Source organism: Pseudophryne corroboree, chromosome 12 (assembly GCF_028390025.1).
Source record: "Pseudophryne corroboree isolate aPseCor3 chromosome 12, aPseCor3.hap2, whole genome shotgun sequence".
In the NCBI taxonomy this organism is placed as follows: Eukaryota; Metazoa; Chordata; class Amphibia; order Anura; family Myobatrachidae; genus Pseudophryne; species Pseudophryne corroboree.
The window spans coordinates 159703549-159729268 of NC_086455.1; the positions used below are offsets into that span (position 1 = coordinate 159703549).

The 25720-nt window shown below is 46.5% G+C and overlaps 1 protein-coding gene across 4 annotated transcripts; it reads left to right on the forward strand.

Annotated features, from left to right (window-relative positions):
* Window positions 1-2136: 2136 nt before the first annotated feature.
* MLH3 (mutL homolog 3) lies at window positions 2137-25708 on the forward strand. 4 transcript variants are annotated; one of them, XM_063948285.1, is made up of 13 exons: window positions 2137-2223; window positions 6197-8956; window positions 16676-16765; window positions 16841-16905; window positions 19340-19444; window positions 21464-21539; window positions 22121-22192; window positions 22276-22381; window positions 22520-22679; window positions 22884-22907; window positions 23136-23214; window positions 23508-23659; window positions 25568-25708. In XM_063948285.1, the coding sequence occupies exons 2-13, from the start codon at window positions 6319-6321 to the stop codon at window positions 25706-25708; spliced, it is 3708 nt and encodes a 1235-aa protein (XP_063804355.1). In that variant the 5' UTR covers window positions 2137-2223; window positions 6197-6318. The 4 variants fall into 4 exon arrangements, with proteins under 4 accessions (XP_063804355.1, XP_063804354.1, XP_063804356.1 ...); XM_063948284.1 differs by having other exon boundaries at window positions 16676-16905; XM_063948286.1 differs by lacking the exon at window positions 16676-16765.
* Window positions 25709-25720: the final 12 nt, after the last annotated feature.

Below are 25720 nucleotides of genomic sequence, written 5' to 3' on the forward strand. Positions count from 1 at the left end.
CTGATACAGAGTGATACAGGGAAGGAGGGTATACTGATATACAGTGACAGGAGTGCTGTAGGAGAGGAGGATATACTGATACAGAGTGATACAGGGCAGGGGGGTATACTGATATACAGTGATAGGAGTGCTGTAGGGAAGGGGGATATACTGATATACAGTGATAGGAGTGCTGTAGGGGAGGGGGATATACTGATACAGAGTGATACAGGGAAGGGGGGTATACTGATATACAGTGATAGGAGTGCTGTATGGGAGGGGGATATACTGATACCGAGTGATACAGGGAAGGAGGGTATACTGATATACAGTGATAGGAGTGCTGTAGGGGAGGGGGATATATTGATACAGGGAAGGGGGGTATACTGATATACAGTGACAGGAGTGCTGTAGGGCAGGGGGATATACTGATACAGAGTGATACAGGGAAGGAGGGTATACTGATATACAGTGACAGGAGTGCTGTAGGGGAGGGGGATATACTGATACAGAGTGATACAGGGAAGGGGGGTATACTGATATACAGTGATAGGAGTGCTGTAGGGGAGGGGGGTATACTGATATACAGTGATAGGAGTGCTGTAGGAGAGGGGGATATTCTGATACAGAGTGATACAGGGAAGGAGGGTATACTGATATACAGTGATAGGAGTGCTATAGGGGAGGGGGATATATTGATACAGGGAAGGGGGGTATACTGATATACAGTGATAGGGGTGCTGTAGGGGAGGGGGATATACTGATACAGAGTGATACAGGGAAGGAGGGTATACTGATATACAGTGACAGGAGTGCTGTAGGGGAGGGGGATATACTGATACAGAGTGATACAGGGCAAGGGGGTATACTGATATACAGTGACAGGAGTGCTGTAGGGGAGGGGGATATACTGATACAGAGTGATACAGGGAAGGAGGGTATACTGATATACAGTGACAGGAGTGCTGTAGGGGAGGGGGATATACTGATACAGAGTGATACAGGGAAGGAGGGTATACTGATATACAGTGACAGGAGTGCTATAGGGGAGGGTATATACTGATACAGGGCAGGTGGGTATACTGATATACAGTGATAGGAGTGCTGTAGGGGAGGGGGATATACTGATATACAGTGATAGGAGTGCTGTAGGGGAGGGGGATATACTGATACAGAGTGATACAGGGAAGGGGGGTATACTGATATACAGTGATAGGAATGCTGTAGGGGAGGGGGATATATTGATACAGGGAAGGGGGGTATACTGATATACAGTGACAGGAGTGCTGTAGGGGAGGTGGATATACTGATACAGAGTGATACAGGGAAGGGGGGTATACTGATATACAGTGATATGAGTGCTGTAGGAGAGGGGGATATACTGATACAGAGTGATACAGGGAAGGAGGGTATACTGATATACAGTGATAGGAGTGCTATAGGGTAGGGGGATATATTGATACAGGGAAGGGGGGTATACTGATATACAGTGATAGGAGTGCTGTAGGGGAGGGGGATATACTGATACAGAGTGATACAGGGAAGGAGGGTATACTGATATACAGTGACAGGAGTGCTGTAGGGGAGGGGGATATACTGATACAGAGTGATACAGGGTAGGAGGGTATACTGATATACAGTGACAGGAGTGCTATAGGGGAGGGGATATACTGATACAGGGCAGGTGGGTATACTGATATACAGTGATAGGAGTGCTGTAGGGGAGGGGGATATACTGATACAGAGTGATACAGGGAAGGAGGGTATACTGATATACAGTGACAGGAGTGCTATAGGGGAGGGGATATACTGATACAGGGCAGGTGGGTATACTGATATACAGTGATAGGAGTGCTGTAGGGGAGGGGGATATACTGATACAGAGTGATACAGGGCAGGGGGTATACTGATATACAGTGATAGGAGTGCTGTAGGGGAGGGGATATACTGATACAGGGCAGGTGGGTATACTGATATACAGTGATAGGAATGCTGTAGGGGAGGGGGATACAGTTATTATATACTGATTTACACCACACAGTGTGAGACAGACAGACTACCGTGACACACAAGAGGGGGCGTGGCCTTATGTATCCCATGATGCTCTTCAATTTCTCTCCAGTAATTAGGAAGTAGAAAAAAAACGACCCTGGTAACCAGGAAGTTGTCATGTGACTCCCGGTCCCGCCCCCTGTGTATCAGGAGCAGCGGTGATTGTGTGTGAGGCACTGGCCACCTGACCTGGTAATCACTGTAATTATGTATTACTATATATACATGGTGATGATATACTGTATATACCTCCCTGTAACACACAGACCTGCTGTACTGTATATACCTCCCTGTAACACACAGACCTGCTGTACTGTATACTGTATATCACTGTCTGTAACACACAGACCTGCTGTACTGTATACTGTATATACCTCCCTGTAACACACAGACCTGCTGTACTGTATACTGTATAATCACTGCCTGTAACACACAGACCTGCTGTACTGTATACTGTATATCACTGCCTGTAACACACAGACCTGCTGTACTGTATACTGTATATACCTCCCTGTAACACACAGACCTGCTGTACTGTATACTGTATAATCACTGCCTGTAACACACAGACCTGCTGTACTGTATACTGTATATCACTGCCTGTAACACACAGACCTGCTGTACTGTATACTGTATATACCTCCCTGTAACACACAGACCTGCTGTACTGTATACTGTATAATCACTGCCTGTAACACACAGACCTGCTGTACTGTATACTGTATATCACTGCCTGTAACACACAGACCTGCTGTACTGTATACTGTATATCACTGCCTGTAACACACAGACCTGCTGTACTGTATACTGTATAATCACTGCCTGTAACACACAGACCTGCTGTACTGTATACTGTATATCACTGCCTGTAACACACAGACCTGCTGTACTGTATACTGTATATACCTCCCTGTAACACACAGACCTGCTGTACTGTATACTGTATATCACTGCCTGTAACACACAGACCTGCTGTACTGTATACTGTATATACCTCCCTGTAACACACAGACCTGCTGTACTGTATACTGTATATCACTGCCTGTAACACACAGACCTGCTGTACTGTATACTGTATATACCTCCCTGTAACACACAGACCTGCTGTACTGTATACTGTATAATCACTGCCTGTAACACACAGACCTGCTGTACTGTATTCTGTATATACCTCCCTGTAACACACAGACCTGCTGTACTGTATACTGTATATCACTGCCTGTAACACACAGACCTGCTGTACTGTATACTGTATATCACTGCCTGTAACACACAGACCTGCTGTACTGTATACTGTATATCACTGCCTGTAACACACAGACCTGCTGTACTGTATACTGTATATACCTCCCTGTAACACACAGACCTGCTGTACTGTATACTGTATATCACTGCCTGTAACACACAGACCTGCTGTACTGTATACTGTATATACCTCCCTGTAACACACAGACCTGCTGTACTGTATACTGTATATCACTGCCTGTAACACACAGACCTGCTGTACTGTATACTGTATATACCTCCCTGTAACACACAGACCTGCTGTACTGTATACTGTATATCACTGCCTGTAACACACAGACCTGCTGTACTGTATACTGTATATCACTGCTTGTAACACACAGACCTGCTGTACTGTATACTGTATATACCTCCCTGTAACACACAGACCTGCTGTACTGTATACTGTATATCACTGCCTGTAACACACAGACCTGCTGTACTGTATACTGTATATACCTCCCTGTAACACACAGACCTGCTGTACTGTATATACCTCCCTATAACACACAGACCTGCTGTACTGTATACTGTATATCACTGCCTGTAACACACAGACCTGCTGTACTGTATACTGTATATCACTGCCTGTAACACATAGACCTGCTGTACTGTATACTGTATTTCACTGCCTGTAACACATAGACCTGCTGTACTGTATACTTTATATCACTGCCTGTAACACACAGACCTGCTGTACTGTATACTGTATATACCTCCCTGTAACACACAGACCTGCTGTACTGTATACTGTATATCACTGCCTGTAACACACAGACCTGCTGTACTGTATACTGTATATCACTGCCTGTAACACACAGACCTGCTGTACTGTATACTGTATATCACTGCCTGTAACACACAGACCTGCTGTACTGTATACTGTATATCACTGCCTGTAACACACAGACCTGCTGTACTGTATACTGTATATACCTCCCTGTAACACACAGATCTGCTGTACTGTATACTGTATATCACTGCCTGTAACACACAGACCTGCTGTACTGTATACTGTATATTACTGTTTGTAACACACAGACCTGCTGTACTGTGTATATACCTCCCTGTAACACACAGACCTGCTGTACTGTATACTGTATATCACTGCCTGTAACAAACAGACCTGCTGTACTGTATACTGTATATCACTGCCTGTAACACACAGACCTGCTGTACTGTATACTGTATATACCTCCCTGTAACACACAGACCTGCTGTACTGTATATCACTGCCTGTAACACACAGATCTGCTGTACTGTATACTCTATATCACTGCCTGTAACACACAGACCTGCTGTACTGTATATACCTCCCTGTAACACACAGACCTGCGGTACTGTATACTGTATATCACTGCCTGTAACACACAGACCTGCTGTACTGTATACTGTATATACCTCCCTGTAACACACAGACCTGCTGTACTGTATACTGTATATCACTGTCTGTAACACACAGACCTGCTGTACTGTATATACCTCCCTGTAACACACAGACCTGCTGTACTGTATACTGTATATCACTGCCTGTAACACACAGACCTGCTGTACTGTATACTGTATATCACTGCCTGTAACACACAGACCTGCTGTACTGTATACTGTATATCACTGCCTGTAACACATAGACCTGCTGTACTGTATATACCTCCCTGTAGCACACAGACCTGCTGTACTGTATATCACTACCTGTAACACACAGACCTGCTGTACTGTATACTGTATATCACTGCCTGTAACACACAGACCTGCTGTACTGTATATACCTCCCTGTAGCACACAGACCTGCTGTACTGTATATCACTACCTGTAACACACAGACCTGCTGTACTGTATACTGTATATCACTACCTGTAACACACAGACCTGCTGTACTGTATACTGTATATCACTGCCTGTAACACATAGACCTGCTGTACTGTATATACCTCCCTGTAGCACACAGACCTGCTGTACTGTATATCACTGCCTGTAACACACAGATCTGCTGTACTGTATACTCTATATCACTGCCTGTAACACACAGACCTGCTGTACTGTATATACCTCCCTGTAACACACAGACCTGCTGTACTGTATACTGTATATCACTGCCTGTAACACACAGACCTGCTGTACTGTATACTGTATATACCTCCCTGTAACACACAGACCTGCTGTACTGTATACTGTATATCACTGCCTGTAACACACAGACCTGCTGTACTGTATACTGTATATACCTCCCTGTAACACACAGACCTGCTGTACTGTATACTGTATATCACTGCCTGTAACACACAGACCTGCTGTACTGTATACTGTATATCACTGCCTGTAACACACAGACCTGCTGTACTGTATACTGTATATCACTGCCTGTAACACACAGACCTGCTGTACTGTATACTGTATATCACTGCCTGTAACACACAGACCTGCTGTACTGTATACTGTATATCACTGCCTGTAACACACAGACCTGCTGTACTGTATACTGTATATACCTCCCTGTAACACACAGACCTGCTGTACTGTATACTGTATATACCTCCCTGTAACACACAGACCTGCTGTACTGTATACTGTATATCACTGCCTGTAACACACAGACCAGAAATACGATACATGAGACTCAGGATTAATGTGTCATTTTTGCCACCCTGTGTGATAATGACTGCATACTATAGTATGTATTACAACAAGCAATGTTATGTTGTGCCTAATACTTCTTCTGCGTAACAGGTGCTATTATAGGTTAACTTTTTTGCTAATTCCTGCAGCCACTTCCATAGTGCTAATGTCATAAGAACTGGGGGTTCACAGAGCAGCACTTAACGATAATCACATGTTCTAATAGTCACAGTGTCATTTGTGTTGTCTGTGTTTGTTCCTTCAGTTGTATGCCACAGAGAAGAGCCGAGTCCGTGAAGATAAGAGAACGGTGTAATGTCCTCCAAGAAGTTTTGACACATCAACGTCTGTTCTCCCGTCCAGCATTATAGTTTACTGTTGTTTTCAATGATCCGAGTCTTGACAGAGGAAGTCAGAGGCCGTTTGCGTTCCGGAGTGGCCGTTACTTCGGTTGGACAGTGTGTTGAAGAGCTCCTCCTGAACAGCGCCGATGCTCATGCCTCCTGCGTTGCTGTGCGCGTTGACCTCGAGGTTTTCAAAGTCCAGGTTGTGGACAATGGCTGCGGCCTGTGCATGGAAGACATGGACAGGGTGGGGGTGAGGTATTTTACAAGCAAATGCCATTCAATAAAGGATTTAGAGAACTTGAAGTTTTATGGGTTTCGTGGAGAAGCCATTGCAAGCATGGTCGATGTCTGCAGTGTAGTAGAAGTCTGTTCTAGGCACAAGAATACAGATAGAACATTTACTAAACTCTTCCAGAACGGAAAACCACGGGCAGTGCAGGAAGCCGTGACCGAACGTCCCAGCCCAGGGACCACAGTCACTTTATATAACCTGTTTTATAATATGCCAGTGCGTAGAAAGTGTGTAGACCAGGTGCTGGAACTGGAAAGGATTCGACAGAAAGTGGAAGCCGTGTCTCTCGTGAATCCATCCATCTCCTTTTCCCTGAAGAACGACGTTCTTCATTCTATAGTTCTCCAGTTACCAAAAACCAAGGACGTATCGTCTCGCTTTTGCCAAATCTATGGACTGAGCAGATCTCGGAACCTCAGAGAAGTCCAGCACGCGCTGAACGGTTTTAGTATTAATGGGCTCATCAGTCGGGAGGGGCACTACAACAGGGCAATGCAGTTTTTGTATGTTAACAACCGATTTGTGCTGAGAACAAGGTTACACAAACTTATTGACTTTATTTTAAGGAAAGAAAGTATAATATGCAGGCCAAAGACCAGCCTGGTGGGCAAAACCAATGGCAGTCCTGGCCGCCACCGGTCTAGTTGCGATCTGTATGGGATCTTTGTAATAAACATCCAGTGTGGTTACTATGAGTACGATGTTTGCTTTCAGCCTGATAAAACATTGATTGAATTCCAAGACTGGAGCAACATCTTGCTGGGCGTTGAGCAAGGGGTGAAGGCTTTTCTGCAGAGAGAGAACCTGTTTTCAGAGGCTTCAAAGGATGAGATAACTGAATTTAACCAGAGACACCATTTCTCCTTATCATGCCGTGATTCTCAACACGAAGCGGATCAGGAGCTGGCTTCATCTTGGAATGCTCATCTGAAATCAAAGCCTGTGTGTCGCAGTAACCTGGTCAGCGCACACAAGTCACAGGGGGCTGGAGACACAAGTGACATAGATAATGACCAGAGCCCCAGAGACAGCACAGGGAAATCTGTCTGTCCCACTTTGCGCGTGGATTCCGGGGATCGCAAGATAGATGAACAGAATGTAAGGACTGAGGAAGAGCATATAGAGGAAGGGATAAAAGGAGGTGACGTACTGGCTTTAGCTGCGGATCAGGCCAAACACGCGGCAACATCTGCCTACAATAACCAGGAGACAGCTGACAGTGCAAGGCCTCATTCCTGGGTAGGAAATGTCTTGGCGTGTGGACTTGTCAATGAGGAGAGCTTAGAGGGACAACACAGTCAGAGCGGACCATTCTCTGTTTCTGGCAGACGTTTTAGTGCTCTATCAGAAGAACCTGAACGTAATATCTCAGAGACTCCACCACCAACGGACGTTACTAGGAGGACAATTCTGTTCCAGAACAGTTCTCTCCGTGATACAGAAACAGCTGGAAATAAAATGACAAAGGGAAACTCAGAGAACGATTTTGAAGAAGAGCATAATGATTTAGATGTTACGCCTTCAGTATTAAGACTTAGAAAAAGTCACCAGGAAATTAAAGGTCCCGTTGTTTTAAAATATAAAAGTGACAACCTCACCACAGAGAGACCAAATAAACGAAAACTTATAAAGCTGCATTCAGCTGCAAACCTTGATTCATTGGACAAATTCAGAAGACTTTACAAAAAGGTCCCGACCTCAGACAATCACCCTGCTGGCAGAGGCAGCCTGCAACTGAGGCCCCCAGATGAACCTGAGCAGATGGAAACCAACAGCACGCATCATTCTGATGACTCGTGTCGTGCAGTTAGAGATCTGCCACCCAACACACTGCAGGACATGGCTCGGACTCCAGCAGTGGGCACAGGGGAAGCGTCCACTGAGATGGACGTCAGCCCCTTGACACTATCTGATTACGTCAGTTCAAATCTGAAAGAGCAGAGTGGTTCGAAATGTCGTAGTTCATTGACTGCAAAGCTGTTCAAGCTGAAGGAGATGGAGGTGGCTTCCTGCCCCATGGATACACCAACTGGAGGCTTATCTGTCAATAGTATGACTCCCGCTGAGCCATCGGTCATACTGCTGAACCAAAGTGCACCACTCCCCTCAGCTACTCAGGGCAATAATGTAATTAATACTAACAGCAGTCCACCAATCGGTGAGCAGAAATGGCCATCCAGTGACGCTGGGGCAGAGGAGCTCCACACAGATGACTGTCCCACAGAGGCACCCAGGTGGCTGCAGTGTTACGAAGAGTCTCTAGGGAGGAGCGTCTTCATCAACACAAGCACAGGACTCAGCAGTTACAGCGCCCCCACGGTGGACAGGAGGACTGCATGCACCAAAGACTTATCTAATATGTCTGTGAATGTAGTGTGCAATAATGGTACGTACCCACTCACTGAGCCTGGGGAGAAACTTAGTCTGTGTTAGAGGCAGGATCAGGGGTGGTCTTCCTCCAGTCACCTGATCATTTTAGGTAAAATGTAGACATTGTTCACGGTGGTTATTGCCACAATGGGGGTAGTTGTAGGGCAGTGCAGTGAGAGAATATTTGCCCCCACACCTTTACCTTTGACCTTTACAGAGACCCCATGACCAGTATAATATCCATATTTTAGCAATTTGTTTATGTTTTCCACCATTTAAAGCCCTTTACTGATGGAAGACATCAATATATATACGATGTGTCCACTCACATCTTGTTTCCCCTGCACATTAAACAGCCCTTCTGGTCACGCCATGCGTGGCATGACTTGGTAGCGCCGATCGGCTTTTCATTCCACTTTTTCCATTAAAATGCGTCTCAGGGACTAATTCAATTGGCCGTACCACAAATCTCGAAAAAGCGCCTATTCAATTGCTGGTGAAAACGGATTTGAGGTAATTATACCGCAAATTTCAATTCACCACCTCTGAGCAGGCGATAAACTTGGGGAAAATCCCTATTTTAAATTAAAGATGTGGGGATTTGGTTCAGAACCCCTGGGACACACCCCTGAATGACTAATTAATACGTGTGTTTTTTTAACTGCCAAATAATGACATGTCATTGTTGGCGTGAATAAGTGCAAAATAATGGATATTGGCGGACAAGGTCTGGGACAGGTATATTGGGGTGCTTTAGGAGTTGGACATGTGTTTTTAGACTTGCAGGTGGGATTAATCGGTCAGTTTCCACTTTTTTTTCTTTAAAGTCCCCTAAAATGACCCAAATATATACTTATACCCATTTTTATGTACCCCGAATTTAATTTTAGCACTTATTTTTCAGAAAAACATTGCTCTCTATAATTTTTTCACATAAAAAAAAATATATGCATATAGCATTCATTTGACCAATTTAATCACCCCAAATACTTTAATTATGACCACTAATAGACTTCTATACTGTTACCCTATGTTAGTTTAGCTTTTTTTGGGGTACAGGCTGATTTACCCATTTTCCCCTACACTGTTCACTGCTGGCATGAATTTTCTCGGTAATCCTGTTTTTCGCGATTTTGCAATTGAATAAGCGAATTGCAAGAGAGCGCATACCCACGTAAAGCATGTTTTTGCGGCATAAAAGCTGCAAAAATGGCAATTGCAGTACATTACACAGATTTTGACGCTAATTTAATTCGGCCCTGATTCGCAAAATGATGCGAATAGGACGCACAAGCCGCTTTTGTGGATTAGAATGATATGCGACATGCCTATATTCTGTGTGTGACCGCGGCTGTATCTGCATACGTAATGCTACGCAACAGTGTTTTCTAGGAAAGCACTGTAACCTACCGTTACATATGCAGATACAGACACAAACAGATTATTGGCATGGCGCATATCTTTTTAATCAGCAGAATCTGCGTGTGCGTCTTATTTGCATAGCGATGCGAATAAGACACATTTTCTGCAAAATTAGACGCCCGATGCTGAGTTACACGCTGCATGGTGTATTGAGGCAAGATGTATGAGGACACATCTTTATAACATCAATCAGAGATGAGCTTTCTCATTTCAGTTGTAGATATATTGACCTAGATCAGTGGTTTTCAAACTCGGTCCTCAGGGCCCCACACGGTTCACGTTTTCCAGGTCACCCATCAGCTGCTCTGTGTGTCACCAACTGTCACATTTTAAAAAATCTACAAGTGACCTGCAAAACATGAACCGTGTGGGGTCCTGAGGACCGAGTTTGAGAACCTGTGACCTAGATTATTGGGATAAAGTGAGATTTATGTTAATTGTGGAATAAGTAAATCGGACAGCCTTCCCGTTCCAATCTCACATGATGGCTGAAGTAGAAGATGATTTCATTTACTGAGTTGAATGTTGTGGGCCCACACTCTATTCTGCCCATCGCACACACCTGCAGTGGGACATGAGATTAGATTGATATATTTCCTATATTATAATGATATATATATATATATATATATATATATATAATAAGAATTTACTTACCGATAATTCTATTTCTCGGAGTCCGTAGTGGATGCTGGGGTTCCTGAAAGGACCATGGGGAATAGCGGCTCCGCAGGAGACAGGGCACAAAAGTAAAGCTTTTACAGGTCAGGTGGTGTGTACTGGCTCCTCCCCCTATGACCCTCCTCCAGACTCCAGTTAGGTACTGTGCCCGGACGAGCGTACACAATAAGGGAGGATTTTGAATCCCGGGTAAGACTCATACCAGCCACACCAATCACACCGTACAACTTGTGATCTAAACCCAGTTAACAGTATGATAACAGAGGAGCCTCTGAAAGATGGCTTCCTAAACAATAACCCGAATTAGTTAACAATAACTATGTACAAGTATTGCAGATAATCCGCACTTGGGATGGGCGCCCAGCATCCACTACGGACTCCGAGAAATAGAATTATCGGTAAGTAAATTCTTATTTTCTCTATCGTCCTAAGTGGATGCTGGGGTTCCTGAAAGGACCATGGGGATTATACCAAAGCTCCCAAACGGGCGGGAGAGTGCGGATGACTCTGCAGCACCGAATGAGAGAACTCCAGGTCCTCCTTTGCCAGGGTATCAAATTTGTAAAAATTTACAAACGTGTTCTCCCCTGACCACGTAGCTGCTCGGCAGAGTTGTAATGCCGAGACCCCTCGGGCAGCCGCCCAAGATGAGCCCACCTTCCTTGCGGAATGGGCCTTAACAGATTTAGGCTGTGGCAGGCCTGCCACAGAATGTACAAGTTGAATTTTGTTACAAATCCAACGAGCAATCGACTGCTTAGAAGCAGGTGCACCCAACTTGTTGGGTGCATACAGTATAAACAGCGAGTCAGATTTTCTGACTCCAGCCGTCCTTTAAATGTATATTTTTAAGGCTCTGACAACGTCCAACAACTTGGAGTCCTTCAAGTCGTCTGTAGCCGCAGGCACTACAATAGGCTGGTTCAGGTGAAACGCTGATACCACCTTAGGGAGAAAATGCGGACGCGTCCGCAGCTCTGCCCTATGTCGAATGGAAAATTAAATAAGGGCTTTTATAAAACAAAGCCGCCAGTTCAGATACTCTCCCGGCCGAAGCCAGGGCCAGTAACATAGTCACTTTCCATGTGAGATATTTCAAATCCACATTCTTTAGTGGTTCAAACCAATTGGATTTGAGGAAATCTAAAACTACATTTAGATCCCACGGTGCCACCTTAGGCACCACAGGAGGCTGTATATGCAGTACTCCTTTGATAAAAATCTGGACCTCAGGGACTGAGGCCAATTCTTTTTGGAAGAATAGTGATAGGGCCGAAATTTGAACCTTAATAGATCCCAATTTGAGACCCATAGACAATCCTGATTGCAGGAAATGTAGGAAAACGACCCAGTTGAAATTCCTCCATCGGAGCACTCCGCTGCTCGCACCACGCAACATATTTTCGCCAAATACGGCGATAATGCTTCGCGGTGACTTCCTTCCTTGCCTTTATCAAGGTAGGAATGACTTCTTCTGGAATGCCTTTTCCTTTTAGGATCTGGCATTCAAACGCCATGCCGTCAAACGCAGCCGCGGTAAGTCTTGAAAAAGACAAGGACCCTGCTGAAGCAGGTCCCTTCTCAGAAGTAGAGGCCACGGATCGTCCGTGACCATCTCTTGAAGTTCCGGGTACCAAGTCCTTCTTGGCCAATCCGGAGCCACTAGTCTTACTCCTCTTTGCCGTATAATCCTCAATACCTTTGGTATGAGAGGCAGAGGAGGAAACACATATACCGACTGGTACACCCAAGGTGTTACCAGCGCGTCCACAGCTATTGCCTGCGGATCTCTTGACCTGGCGCAATACCTGTCCAGTGTTTTGTTGAGGCGAGACGCCATCATGTCCACCATTGGTTTTACCCAACGGTTTAATAGCATGTGGAAAACTTCTGGATGAAGTCCCCACTCTCCCGGGTGAAGATCGTGTCTGCTGAGGAAGTCTGCTTCCCAGTTGTCCACGCCCGGGATGAATACTGCTGACAGTGCTATCACGTGATTCTCCGCCCAGCGAAGGATCCTGGCAGCTTCTGCCATTGCCCTCCTGCTTCTTGTGCCGCCCTGTCTGTTTACATGGGCGACTGCCGTGATGTTGTCCGACTGGATCAACACCGGTCTTCCTTGAAGCAGAGGTTCCGCCTGGCTTAGAGCATTGTAGATTGCTCTTAGTTCCAGAATGCTTATGTGAAGAGACTTTTTCAGGCTCGACCACACTCCCTGGAAATTTCTTCCCTGTGTGACTGCTCCCCAGTCTCTCCGGCTGGCATCCGTGGTCACCAGGATCCAATCCTGCATGCCGAATCTGCGGCCCTCCAATAGATGAGCCTCCTGCAACCACCACAGAAGGGATACCCTTGTCCTCGGCGACAGGGTTATCCGCAGGTGCATCTGAAGATGCGACCCTGACCATTTGTCCAACAGATCCCTTTGCATGGAATCGCCGAAAGGGATTGCTTCGTAAGAAGCTACCATTTTTTCCCAGGACTCTTGTGCATTGATGTACAGACACCTTTCCTGGTTTTAGGAGGTTCCTGACCAGGTCAGATAACTCCTTGGCTTTTTCTTCGGGAAGAAAAACCTTTTTCTGAACTGTGTCCAGAATCATCCCCAGGAACAGCAGACGAGTTGTCGGCATTAATTGGGATTTTGGAATATTCAGAATCCATCCGTGCTGCTTTAGCACCTCTTGAGATAGTGCTAAACCCATCTCTAGCTGTTCTCTGGACCTTGCCCTTATTAGGAGATCGTCCAAGTATGGGATAATTAATACGCCTTTTCTTCGAAGAAGAAATATTATCTCGGCCATTACCTTTGTAAAGACCCGAGGTGCCGTGGACAAACCAAACGGCAGCGTCTGAAACTGATAGTGACAGTTTTGTACAACGAACCTGAGGTACCCCTGGTGTGAGGGGTAATTGGAACGTGGAGATACGCATCCTTGATGTCCAAGGATACCATAAAGTCCCCTTCTTCCAGGTTCGCTATCACTGCTCTGAGTGACTCCATCTTGAACTTGAACTTCTTTATGTACAGGTTCAAGGACTTCAGATTTAGAATAGGCCTTACCGAGCCATCCGGCTTCGGTACCACAAAACGAGTGGAATAATACCCCTTCCCTTGTTGTAGAAGAGGTACCTTGACTATCACCTGCTGAGAATACAGCTTGTGAATGGCTTCCAAAACCGTCTCCCTTTCTGAGGGGGACGTTGGTAAAGCAGACTTCAGGAAACGGCGAGGTGGCTCTGTCTCTAATTTCAACCTGTACCCCTGAGATATTATCTGCAGGATCCAGGGATTTACCTGCGAGTGAGCCCACTGCGCGCTGTAATTCTTGAGACGACCGCCTACTGCCCCCGAGTCCGCTTGCGAAGCCCCAGCGTCATGCTGAGGCTTTTGTAGAAGCCGGGGAGGGCTTCTGTTCCTGGGAAGGAGCTGCCTGTTGCTGTCTCTTCCCTTGTCCTCTGCCTCGTGGCAGATATGAATAGCCCTTTGCTCTCTTATTTTTAAAGGAACGAAAGGGCTGCGGTTGAAAGGTCGGTGCCTTTTTCTGTTGGGGAGTGACTTGAGGTAGAAAGGTGGATTTCCCGGCCGTAGCCGTGGCCACCAAATCCGATAGACCGACCCCAAATAACTCCTCTACGCATCGCCTGTCCACTGTCGTGTCCATAAAGCTCTTCTGGCCGAAATGGACATAGCACTTACCCGTGATGCCAGTGTGCAGATATCTCTCTGTGCATCACGCATATAAAGAAATGCATCCTTTATTTGTTCTAACGACAGTAAAATATTGTCCCTGTCCAGGGTATCAATATTTTCGATCAGGGACTCTGACCAAACTACCCCAGCACTGCACATCCAGGCAGTCGCAATAGCTGGTCGCAGTATAACACCTGCATGTGTGTATATACCTTTTTGGATATTTTCCATCCTCCTATCTGATGGATCTTTAAGTGCGGCCGTCTCAGGAGAGGGTAACGCCACTTGTTTTGATAAGCGTGTTAGCGCTTTGTCCACCCTAGGAGGTGTTTCCCAGCGCTCCCTAACCTCTGGCGGGAAAGGGTATAAAGCCAATAACTTCTTTGAAATTAGCAGTTTTTTATCGGGGCACCCCACGCTTCATCACACACGTCATTTAATTCTTCTGATTCGGTAAAAACTACTGGTAGTTTTTTCACACCCCACATAATACCCTGTTTAGTGGTACCTGTAGTATCAGCTAAATGTAACATCTCCTTTATTGCCAAAATCATATAACGTGTGGCCCTACTGGAAAATACGGTTGATTCGTCACCTTCACCACCGGAATCAGTGCCTGTGTCTGGGTCTGTGTCGACCGACTGAGGCAAGGGGCGTTTTACAGCCCCTGACGGTGTTTGAGGCGCCTGGACAGGCACTAATTGAGTGTCCGGCCGCCTCATGTCGGCAAACGACTGCTTAAGCGAGTTGACGCTATCCCGTAATTCCACAAATAAAGGCATCCATTCTGGTGTCGACCCCCTAGGAGGTGACATCCTCATATTTGGCAATTGCTCCGCCTCCACACCAATAACGTCCTCATACATGTCGACACACACGTACCGACACACAGCAGACACACAGGGAATGCTCTATACGAAGACAGGACCCACTAGCCCTTTGGGGAGACAGAGGGAGAGTCTGCCAGCACACACCAAAAAGCGCTATATATGACAGGGATAGCCTTATGATTAAGTGCTCCCTTATAGCTGCTTTTATATTAATATATTGCCATTTATTTTGCCCCCCCTCTCTGTTATACCCTGTTTCTGTAGTGCAGTGCAGGGGAGAGACCTGGGAGCCTTCCTGACCAGCGGAGCTGTGACAGAAAATGGCGCCGTGTGCTGAGGAGATAGGCCCCGCCCCTTTTTCGGCGGGCTCGTCTCCCGCTATTTAGTACATTTAGGCAGGGGTAAATATCTCCATATAGCCTCTGGGGCTATATGTGAGGTATTTTTAGCCTTTTTAAAGGTTTTCATTTGCCTCCCAGGGCGCCCCCCCCCCCAGCGCCCTGCACCCTCAGTGACTGCCGTGTGAAGTGTGCTGAGAGGAAAATGGCGCACAGCTGCAGTGCTGTGCGCTACCTTAAGAAGACTGCAGGAGTCTTCAGCCGCCGATTCTGGACCTCTTCTTGCTTCAGCATCTGTGAGGGGGCCGGCGGCGTGGCTCCGGTGACCATCCAGGCTGTACCTGTGATCGTCCCTCTGGAGCTTCATGTCCAGTAGCCAAGAAGCCAATCCATCCTGCACGCAGGTGAGTTCACTTCTTCTCCCCTCTGTCCCTCGTTGCAGTGATCCTGTTGCCAGCAGGAATCACTGTAAAATAAAAAACCTAAGCTAAACTCTCTAAGCAGCTCTTTATGAGAGCCACCTAGAATTGCACCCTTCTCGGCCGGGCACAAAAATCTAACTGGAGTCTGGAGGAGGGTCATAGGGGGAGGAGCCAGTACACACCACCTGACCTGTAAAAGCTTTACTTTTGTGCCCTGTCTCCTGCGGAGCCGCTATTCCCCATGGTCCTTTCAGGAACCCCAGCATCCACTTAGGACGATAGAGAAATATAAATTAGTTTATATTGCTCATTGAGCCTTTGAATGATCTCCAGCTCTCATCGGTTTAGGGTGTCAGTACCAGTGTTACCCTTTTAGGAGCGAGGTCGTCATACCATCCCTGCCCAGAGCAGAGAGAGGCCCTGTAGAGCACGGAGGAGGTAGGGACAGCACTGTATCCCAATACTTTGCATTCAGTGTCATACACAATATAGGAACTGTTTCTTCCTCTGCAGGTAACGGTCCCTTGCAGTCTCTGTACTCGGAATGGAAAAACCCAGTGTTTGTGCGACCTCCCCTGGTAAGCTGTGCAACTATTATATATGGGTTATTTACAGAGATCCTTCTTTATAGACCGAGACGTCTTTTACTGAACAGAAAGTACATTGAGCTAATACTGTAACATTGGATGCTTGTTACTTGCTAACGTGTGTATCAGACAACAAAACAATATATATAGAGAGAGATGAAGTGATTCATTAACAGTGGGACTTGTGGCTCGTCCAGCCTGGTTTTGCACACGTGTGGGACCTCCCCACAGCACAGAATTGTAACCAGGCCTACAATTTGCATGTGCTTAGATTATTGGCCCTCATTCCGAGTGCGAACGCCTGTGCAGCCGAGCGGTACAAAAACATTTTGTGCAAAACAAGACCAGCCCTGTAGTTACTTATCCTGTGCGATGATTGCTGCGACGAAGGTCCCGGTATTGACGTCAGATACCCGCCCAGCAAACTCCTGGACACGCCTGCGTTTTTCCAAACACTCCCAGAAATCGGTCAGTTGACACCCATAAACGCCCTCTTCCTGTCATTCTCCTTGCGCTCGGCTGTGCGAATGGAATCGTCGCTAGAAGCAGTGCAAAACAGCGATGCTCTTTGTGCCCAGACGATGTGCGTGCGCATTGCGGCTCATACGCATGCGTAGTTTTGACGTTTTTTTAAATGATCGCTACGCAGCGAACGACGGCAGCTAGCGATCAACTCGGAATGAGGGCCTTTGTCCTAGTTCTTGCAAAAACAGTTATTGATATGTTCTACCAAGGAACAAATCAAGCTAATGGGAAATGTTGCAGCCAGCGTACAGCCAGAGTCTTATACTTACACACAATCCTTACATGAAATATATGGCGCTGGGATGGTCCGTACAGCAGTGTAGTATGACTACCGTGTGGATGGAGCTGTAACCTAATTACCTTGCACATGTGAAATGCACATTTAACTCAGCGGAAAAAGATCTTGGCATTTGTTTATATTGTAGCATGCTATTCAGTAATATAATTATGGTCACCGTTGACAGTTATGGTGTCGACGTGGCTAAAATTTGACATGAAATGATGACTTGGGGTTAGGCTTATATGCAAAAGGCATTGTTTACATTCTGTCAGATAGTGTCGATATGTTGAAATGATGAACATGTCAACATGGTTACTGTGTTGACATTTTTATGTTGACGTGATTGACGACGTCATTATATACTGACCCCTGTAGTGAAGACGTCTGCTAGAGGCTGATGATAGGACAGGCATATTTGTGTTCTGTCAGAGGGTTCAATGTATGTTCCCTACAGACGTGTCCTGTCCGTTGTATGTGTAACAGACCAAACTAGTTCCTGATATTGGCCCTCATTTATATTATCATTTATTTATATGGCGCCACAAGGGGTCCGCAGCGCCCAATTACAGAGTAAGCAAATAAGCAAAACATGAAGACAGTGACTTACAGCTCAATACAATATAGGACAAGTACAGGGTATATAAACGTATCTGCATCAGTAAACAGCACTGAAATAAGTATTAGTGCGGCAGAAAACCGAGGGATTTGGTGCCATCAAAGGGAGTATTAAAAAGAAGATAGGTTAAGTCAGAGACGTAAAAGCACATGAGGGAAGAGGGCCCTGCTAGTGAGAGCTTACATTCTAAATGGGAGGGGCACACAGACAGGGGTGACACAGATGAGGTAGACAGTGAGCATGGGCCACAGAAGGCTTAGGATGAGATTTGGCTGGGTTTGGTGAAGAAGTGTGTCCTGAGAGCCCATTTTAAGTTTTGTAAAGAGGTGGAAAGTCTGAGGGGGAGAGGTAGAGAATTCCAGAGAAGTGGTGCAGCACGTGGAAAATCTTGGAGGTAGGAGTGGGAGGAAGTAATCAGTAGGCAGGAGAGGTGGCGTGCATTAGCAGAGCGAAGAGGACGGGTGGGAGTGTAAAGGGAGATAAGGTCAGAGACGTAGATGGGAGAGGAGTGGGTGAGCGCTTTGTGAGTGTGAGAAGCTTGAAATGGATTCTGAAGGGGAAGGGGAGTCAGTGAAGGGCTAGTAAGATCCCCTTGAATCTGCGTCCTGATGCGCAAATTAATGATGTTCTGTACTTTGCGCATGCGCAGAACCCGTTTTGTGTATGTGCGAACAGGTCCTGCAATGTAGGAAGCAGGACGGCCGCAGACTGTCAATCACTGACAGTCTGATGCCTTTTTTAAGGACGGGGTGGCGAAGTGGCCAGGGATCTCTGTCCTGACTGGCGGCTTGTATGTCCCCATGGTGAGTCAGTGATTCTAGAATACAGCCCGGATCACTACCGCAGCAGGAGACGTCTGCATGTAACAGACGCCTCCTGCTGCATCACCGTACAGCGCTATCACTGCCGCTTCCAAGGAAGTGACAGCACCTCCAACCTCATCTGAACTAGCCCCAGTGTGCGTTCTCCCTGTAGGTTACTGTTTCTGGTTTTCTCCATGGCAGGTGGCGGTGGATGTGAGCAGTGGAAACGCGGACGCTCTTGCTGTGAAGATACACAATATATTATACCCGTATCGCTTTACCAAGGAAATGATTCACACAGTGAAGGTAGGCAGCAGCCTGGAACGTGGGACTGAAGGCGGTATTGCTCAGTGATGGATTCCGGGAATTAGGTGTATGGGGAAGACTGATTCAGTTCTACAGGACAGGAGCGTGGATCTGTACAATGGGGCTAGTGACCTCCGTGAGGGTGACAGAAGTAAATCACAGGGGGCCTGAAGGACTGACGTGGATTGGCTGTAATTTACACCTTAAGAAAGCGCCAATAGCGAATTGGTGCCCATGTGTCGGTTTTCTGCATCGCAGATTACACAATATTATTTATTACCAGTTATTTATATAGCGCACACATATTCCGCAGTGCCTTACAGAGAGTATTTGGCCATTCACTTCAGTCCCTGCCCCAGTGGAGCTTACAATCTATAGTCCCTACCACATGTATACGCGCACACATTCATGCTAGGGGTAATTTTGTTGTGAGCCAATTAACCTACCAGTATATTTTTGGATTGTGGGAGAAAACCGGAGTATCCAGAGGAAACCCATGCAAGAACGGGGAGAATATACAAACTCCACACAGTTAGAGCCACGGTGGGATGGAGCCCATGACGCAGTGCTGTGAGGCAGTAATACTAACCATTACTCCATCCGTGCTGCCCCATATAGTAAAGTCTACTTTATGTACCCGTTTACGCCAAGCTTATGTCAAATACATTAACACCAATGTTCTTAACCATTTGTTTGGTTTGCAAAACACACATTATGACAATTCTGCAACCACTCACACGGTTTCATACATACAACATTACTGTGGATATTTCTTGTGAAATCTCTGATCCTACTAAATGCACTTTGACAGTTCAAAAAATAATCAGTGAATGGAAAGGTGTAACATTTCCTAACAAGTGCTGGCCTCAGATCAGATCACAAGTGTTAGCGCTCGGTACATAACTGTGGATTTCTCTTGTTACGTTAAGTACATTGGGGGTCATTTCGAGTTGATCACTCGCTAGCTATTTTTTGCAGCGCTGCGATCAGATAGTCGCCACTTATGGGGGAGTGTATTTTCGCTTTGCAAGTGTGCGAACGCCTGTGCAGCCGAGTGGTACAAAAAAGTTTTGTGCAATTTCTGAGTAGGTCTGAACTTACTCAGCCGCTGCGATCACTTCAGCCTGTCCGGACCCGGAATTGACATCAGACACCCGCCCTGCAAACGCTTGGACACGCCTGCGTTTTTCCAACCACTCCCTGCAAACGGTCAGTTGACACCCACAAACGCCTTCTTCCTGTCAATCTTCTTGCGAGCGGCTGTGCGAATGGATTCTTCGTTAAATCCATCGCCCAGCACTGATCCGCTTTGTAGCCATATGACTCGCCTGCGCATTGCGGCTCATACGCATGCGCAGTTTTGCCGAGTTTTGATCTCAACGCTGCACTGCAAAAAATAGCTAGCATGCGATCAGGTCGGAATGACCCCCATTGTATGTACACTGTGGTGCTATTTTTATATATTTTTGTTATTGAATAAAAGTAAGTGACCGGACGTACAAAGCGTAAGAAATTTAACTTGAACGGTGATTGCGCAATGAGTGCTGGAAATGCAACTGCAAACTGAATGTCCGGATTATATGACAGGGTGCGTCTGCTCTCTCTCCCTCGTGTTGAGGGATGTTGAGTTTATTCATCTGCATCAATGTGCTTAACTGCGTGATAGCGGTAGTCTCTAACATCTTTCAATGTCTATCATGGTTTGTGTGTGAGCGCATAGGATGCAACCAGCCAGAGCTACCTGGTCACCGCAGCCCAGCAAGAAGATGTGCTCAGTGCTCACCACCTAGAAGTAGCACAAGACTTTGTTACTTGACCCCCCACAACAAGGTCCAGCATTACCCTGAGCTCATCACAGCTCAGCGGTCAACCCAGGTCTCTTTCTTGTCTCTCACTACATGTATCATAGCGCCAGCCTTCAGTGTGTTTATGATATGGACCACAATTTCATTTGATGAATGACGCAACGATGAGCGCCTCATCCTTGCCTTGATGATGGAACATTTGTGTCTCCTGCAGGTTCTACAGCAAGTAGACAACAAGTTCATCGCATGTTTGATGGATACACAGGCAGAACAGATAGATGGTAAAGCAGGTGTGTGCTGCGTATTGTGCGCGTTTTATGCGTTTGTTGTATTGCCGCTCTTCACACGTCCGCTCCAGGCCAACAAAGAAATACTGCAGCCCCCACAAAGGACATATATCATCAGATGGATTTCGAGGTTCTGTGTATAACAAACATTCACTTGTCTAGAAGTACAGAACCTCTAAATGTATAGGAAAACTTCTATGTAGATTGTTAAACTATTGCTGCTAGTCCATCAGGATATCCTGCCCTCAGACCTTCCACATTGGGAGAACCCCGGGCTGCCGCTACAGAATTTACTGGAACATGATGTCTTTATGGTGCTGATCTGAGCCAAGAAGATACTAACAATACATAATAAGATGGAAGATTAAATTGGCATCTTGTCTGGTTAATTATTCATAGTACAGACACTTTCTATCATCTACTACTCTCCAATCATTAGACATGTTCCAAACGTGACTTCCTGTGTTCTCCAGGCTTCCCGACCCATCAGCCTTCTCAGATAATCATTACTGGATATATTATTGTAGGGTAATGAGCCTGGATGGTCCATTGCTGAGACTTTTGTCAATAACTCTCATCCATAGGTGGCAATCTCCTGGTATTAGTGGACCAGCATGCAGCCCACGAACGCGTCCGGCTGGAGCAGCTAATTGCAGGTAACGTCTTTGTAACCTATGAGCCCCTGATAGTGGCCGACTGACGCCTGTAAGGACGCATCACTCTTCCCTCTGTCCAATAGACTCTCTTCAGCCTTCAGAAGAAGACTGCGAGCGACGTCTTAAGGTCTCAGTGGTGAACCCTCCTTTACAGCTGGACATTACAGAGGAACAATCCCGTCTCCTCAGGTAAAACCGGGACATCTTCTGTAAGCACCACCCTTATCTGACGCAGTCTCTCCGTGTCTGCCTATATTCAGCTCAGCGCTTTGTCAGCCAGGAGATCTGTCCCCACCTGTCTCTTAACTTGCTGCTCTTAATGTGCAGGAGCCGCGCTGGAATGCTGGAGAGAGTCGGGCTATCCCTCACGTTTCCCGACTCCGGAAGCAACCACGTGCTAGTGGGCGAGATCCCCCTGTGTTTTGTGGAGAAAGAAGCCAGCGAAACTCATCGTGGGAGGACCACAGTAGCCAAAAAAATAGTAGAGGTGAATTTCCTTCTGAATAAAGTAACAAATGCACCTCACGTAAATCGAGTCCACGCAGCACTCCAGAGCTGATCACTAATACTGCGCTCTATAAACATATGGTCAATGGGTGCTCTATAGGGGCGTAGGGCGAGCTGCTTTGAGGGCACTGGTGGATCTGGGTTTGGTGGAGCTAACATGCCTACTTTCTTCTCTTCACCTCAGGAGCTTCTGCAGGAGCAAGTGCAGGTAAGTTGTGGGTGCAGCACTGTAAGACAGTCATTGGGGGTGATTGTATGTATGAAGATGACTGGTCTTGGATCTATATATACTAGTAGGGAGGAGGTTGGTTGGTTTATACTGGGCGGGGGGGTATTGGCTCAGTTTATATACTGATTGTTTGGGTGGTCAGAGTGGTATGCAGATGTTTATTGGGGACAGGGGTATTCTGATTTGTCACCGACCTCTTTTGCCCAGCTGTTGCAGGTCCCAGGGGCCGGACCAGGAACTCTCCCAGGGACTGTCCTCCGTGTGCTGGCGTCACAGGCCTGTCATGGTGAGGGCCTTGTTATACCATCTCAGTTGCATTGTGTTCCTGGGATAGACTTATACCGCTTTGGCTGCTCTATAAGAATGTATGGCACTTGGGTGAAGCCCTGACACTGGAATCAATGTTATTAAGCCTGTAATATAAAACCTTTTATTATATCGGTAGATTCTTAACCATCGCTTATATAAGTAGAATTGCATGCAGACTACATATAAGGAATAAATATACTTCAGACTTCAAAAAGAACTGGCGAAACGCGTGTAACTTCCCCCTGTGTATTTCCGGTTTGTGCTTGGCAGGGGCGGTGAAGTTTAATGATCCCCTCAGCTTGGACGAGTGCAGGCACCTGGTACATTCCCTGGCACGATGCTCTCTCCCGTTCCAGTGTGCGCATGGGAGACCGGCCATCCTACCTCTCGCAGATCTGCTGCACATGGAACCCGAGCATGAGGTAGGTACCCCAGGACGCTGAGGCCACTGTCCTGTATCATCTAAGCGTAGAGAGCAGTCCTTGCCCATAGGAAGTTGGATTTTGTGCTTACGCTAAATCCTGTTCTTCCGTTCGGGGGCACTGGTAACACGTTGGTGCTGAAGGAGTGTAGGCACTTTAAAGTCTAAACTTTTGTCAATTGTCCGAGTCTCTCACATCATACAGTAGGTTTTCCATTTTTGGCTAAAACCAGTTTCCTGGCTCTAAGCATAGCCTGAATCTCCTTCTCTGACTGGCCATTTGTGCTAAAGATCAAGGCTCCACCAGCACCACTGCTAACACCAGCTGCAGGAAGCTCAGGTGGAGCAGCCATGGTGAATCCTCCTCAGAGTTGAGAATGTCCATGTGCCATGCTCTTCTTGCCAGGTACAAAGATATCAGGACAGTGTCCATCCACATCTGTTAAGTTACAGTAAATGAACACAGTTTGGTCTTAGATGTCCTACGTTGTGTACAATGAAATACGTGGCTCTTATACACAGTTGTAGGCATCTAGCTGTCCGTGCACTTGGTTTGTACTGATCGTTATCAATAAGGCACGCTTGCACCAGCCTATATGCCTGTAAGCATGTAGTGATAGCTTTATGCACACCTCCAAATATGAAGCTATCACAGATACCTGTGCTCTCTCTCTCGCTGTCAGACAATGAGCCAGCGCTGATAGCTGTGATCTCTCAATCTGCTAGATAGTGAGCTAGCACTGTTACCTGTGATCTCCCTGCCAGATAGTGAGCAAACACTGATAGTGGTGATCTCTTGCCCGCTGACAGAAAGTGATCAAGCATGGATACTTGTGATCTCTTCCTCTCTGACAGACAGCGAGCCAGCACTGATACATGTGATCTCTGTCAGATAGTGAGCAAACACTGATTCCTGTGATCTCTCTGCCAGATAGTGTACCAGCACTGATACATGTGATCTGTCAGATAGTGAGCCAGCACTGATACATGTGATCTGTCAGATAGTGTACCAGCACTGATACATGTGATCTGTCAGATAGTGAGCCAGCACTGATACATGTGATCTGCCAGATAGTGTACCAGAACTGATACATGTGATCTGCCAGATAGTGTACCAGCACTGATACATGTGATCTCTCTGCCAGATAGTGTGCCAGCACTGATACATGTGATCTCTCTGCCAGATAGTGTGCCAGCACTGATACATGTGATCTCTCTGCCAGATAGTGAGCCAGCACTGATTCCTGTGATCTCTCTGCCAGATAGTGAGCCAACACTGATACATGTGATCTCTCTGTCAGATAGTGTACCAGCACTGATACCTGTGATCTCTCTGTCAGATAGTGTACCAGCACTGATACCTGTGATCTCTCTGTCAGATAGTGTACCAGCACTGATACCTGTGATCTCTCTGCCAGATAGTGTACCAGCACTGATACCTGTGATCTCTCTGCCAGATAGTGTACCAGCACTGATACCTGTGATCTCTCTGCCAGATAGTGTACCAGCACTGATACCTGTGATCTCTCTGCCAGATAGTGTACCAGCACTGATACCTGTGATCTCTCTGCCAGATAGTGTACCAGCACTGATACCTGTGATCTCTCTGCCAGATAGTGTACCAGCACTGATACCTGTGATCTCTCTGCCAGATAGTGTACCAGCACTGATACATGTGATCTCTGCTAGTGAGCCCCAACTGATACCTGTGGTCTCTCTGCCAGATAATGTACCAACACTGATTCATGTGATCTGTCAGATAGTGAGCCAGCACTGATACCTGTGGTCTCTCTGCCAGATAGTGTACCAGCACTGATACATGTGATCTCTGACCAGCACTGATACATGTGATCAGTCAGATAGTGAGCCCACCCTGATACCTGTGATCTCTCTCTCACACTGGCATTAGGTTTCTCCAAAACCCAATATGACCCGCCTGAAGCGGCAGCACAGAGCTTGGCAGCTGTTTGGAAAGCAGTCTTCTGTCTCTGGAGCGGACAATAACCACAAAGACACATGCAGACCCCTGACACACGTAGACTGGCACTGAGCTGTGGAAATA

Excerpts from the sequence above, each read along its gene's own strand:
- MLH3 (XM_063948284.1), top strand. The coding sequence starts at position 6,319 with ATGATCCGAGTCTTGACAGAGGAAGTCAGAGGCCGTTTGCGTTCCGGA. Across the intron at positions 16,906-19,339 it reads TGTTTGTGCGACCTCCCCTG|GTGGCGGTGGATGTGAGCAG; the intron begins GTAAGCTGTGCA and ends TCTCCATGGCAG. Across the intron at positions 22,193-22,275 it reads GCTGGAGCAGCTAATTGCAG|ACTCTCTTCAGCCTTCAGAA; the intron begins GTAACGTCTTTG and ends TCTGTCCAATAG.